The sequence below is a fragment of the Penaeus monodon genome, chromosome 15, assembly GCF_015228065.2.
Source record: "Penaeus monodon isolate SGIC_2016 chromosome 15, NSTDA_Pmon_1, whole genome shotgun sequence".
Taxonomy (NCBI): domain Eukaryota; kingdom Metazoa; phylum Arthropoda; class Malacostraca; order Decapoda; family Penaeidae; genus Penaeus; species Penaeus monodon.
Window position 1 is genome coordinate 1273036 of NC_051400.1, and position 253 is coordinate 1273288.

The following is a 253-nucleotide window of genomic DNA, read 5'->3' on the forward strand; positions in this document are numbered from 1 at the left end:
CTGTGAAAGGCTGGATGCAGGCAGGCTGGCTGTGCCCCCCGTGCGGCCCGACGCTGGCCACCACGCACACGTTATAACGAGTGAAAGATTTTAGGTCTTTCAGGTCCACTCTGGCCGTCGACGAAACCTCATGCTTCTCTGCCTCTTGCTTGTTGAGTACTGCGCAACTCACCGCCTGCGCAGAAGATTGAATTTCATGGCTTTATGTGAGGCGCTTTGAGCCATGCATATGCATTTCATGGCTCTGTGTCGT

The 253-nt window shown here is 54.5% G+C and overlaps 1 protein-coding gene across 1 annotated transcript in view; it reads right to left on the reverse strand.

Moving 5' to 3' along the window:
• The window catches only part of LOC119582085, a 36499-nt gene that overhangs the window by 12121 nt on the left and 24125 nt on the right, over positions 1–253 (reverse strand). Inside the window, exon 14 of the mRNA XM_037930332.1 lies at positions 1–175. Coding sequence (XP_037786260.1) covers positions 1–175 — 175 coding nt within the window. The remainder of the gene's footprint in view (positions 176–253) is intronic.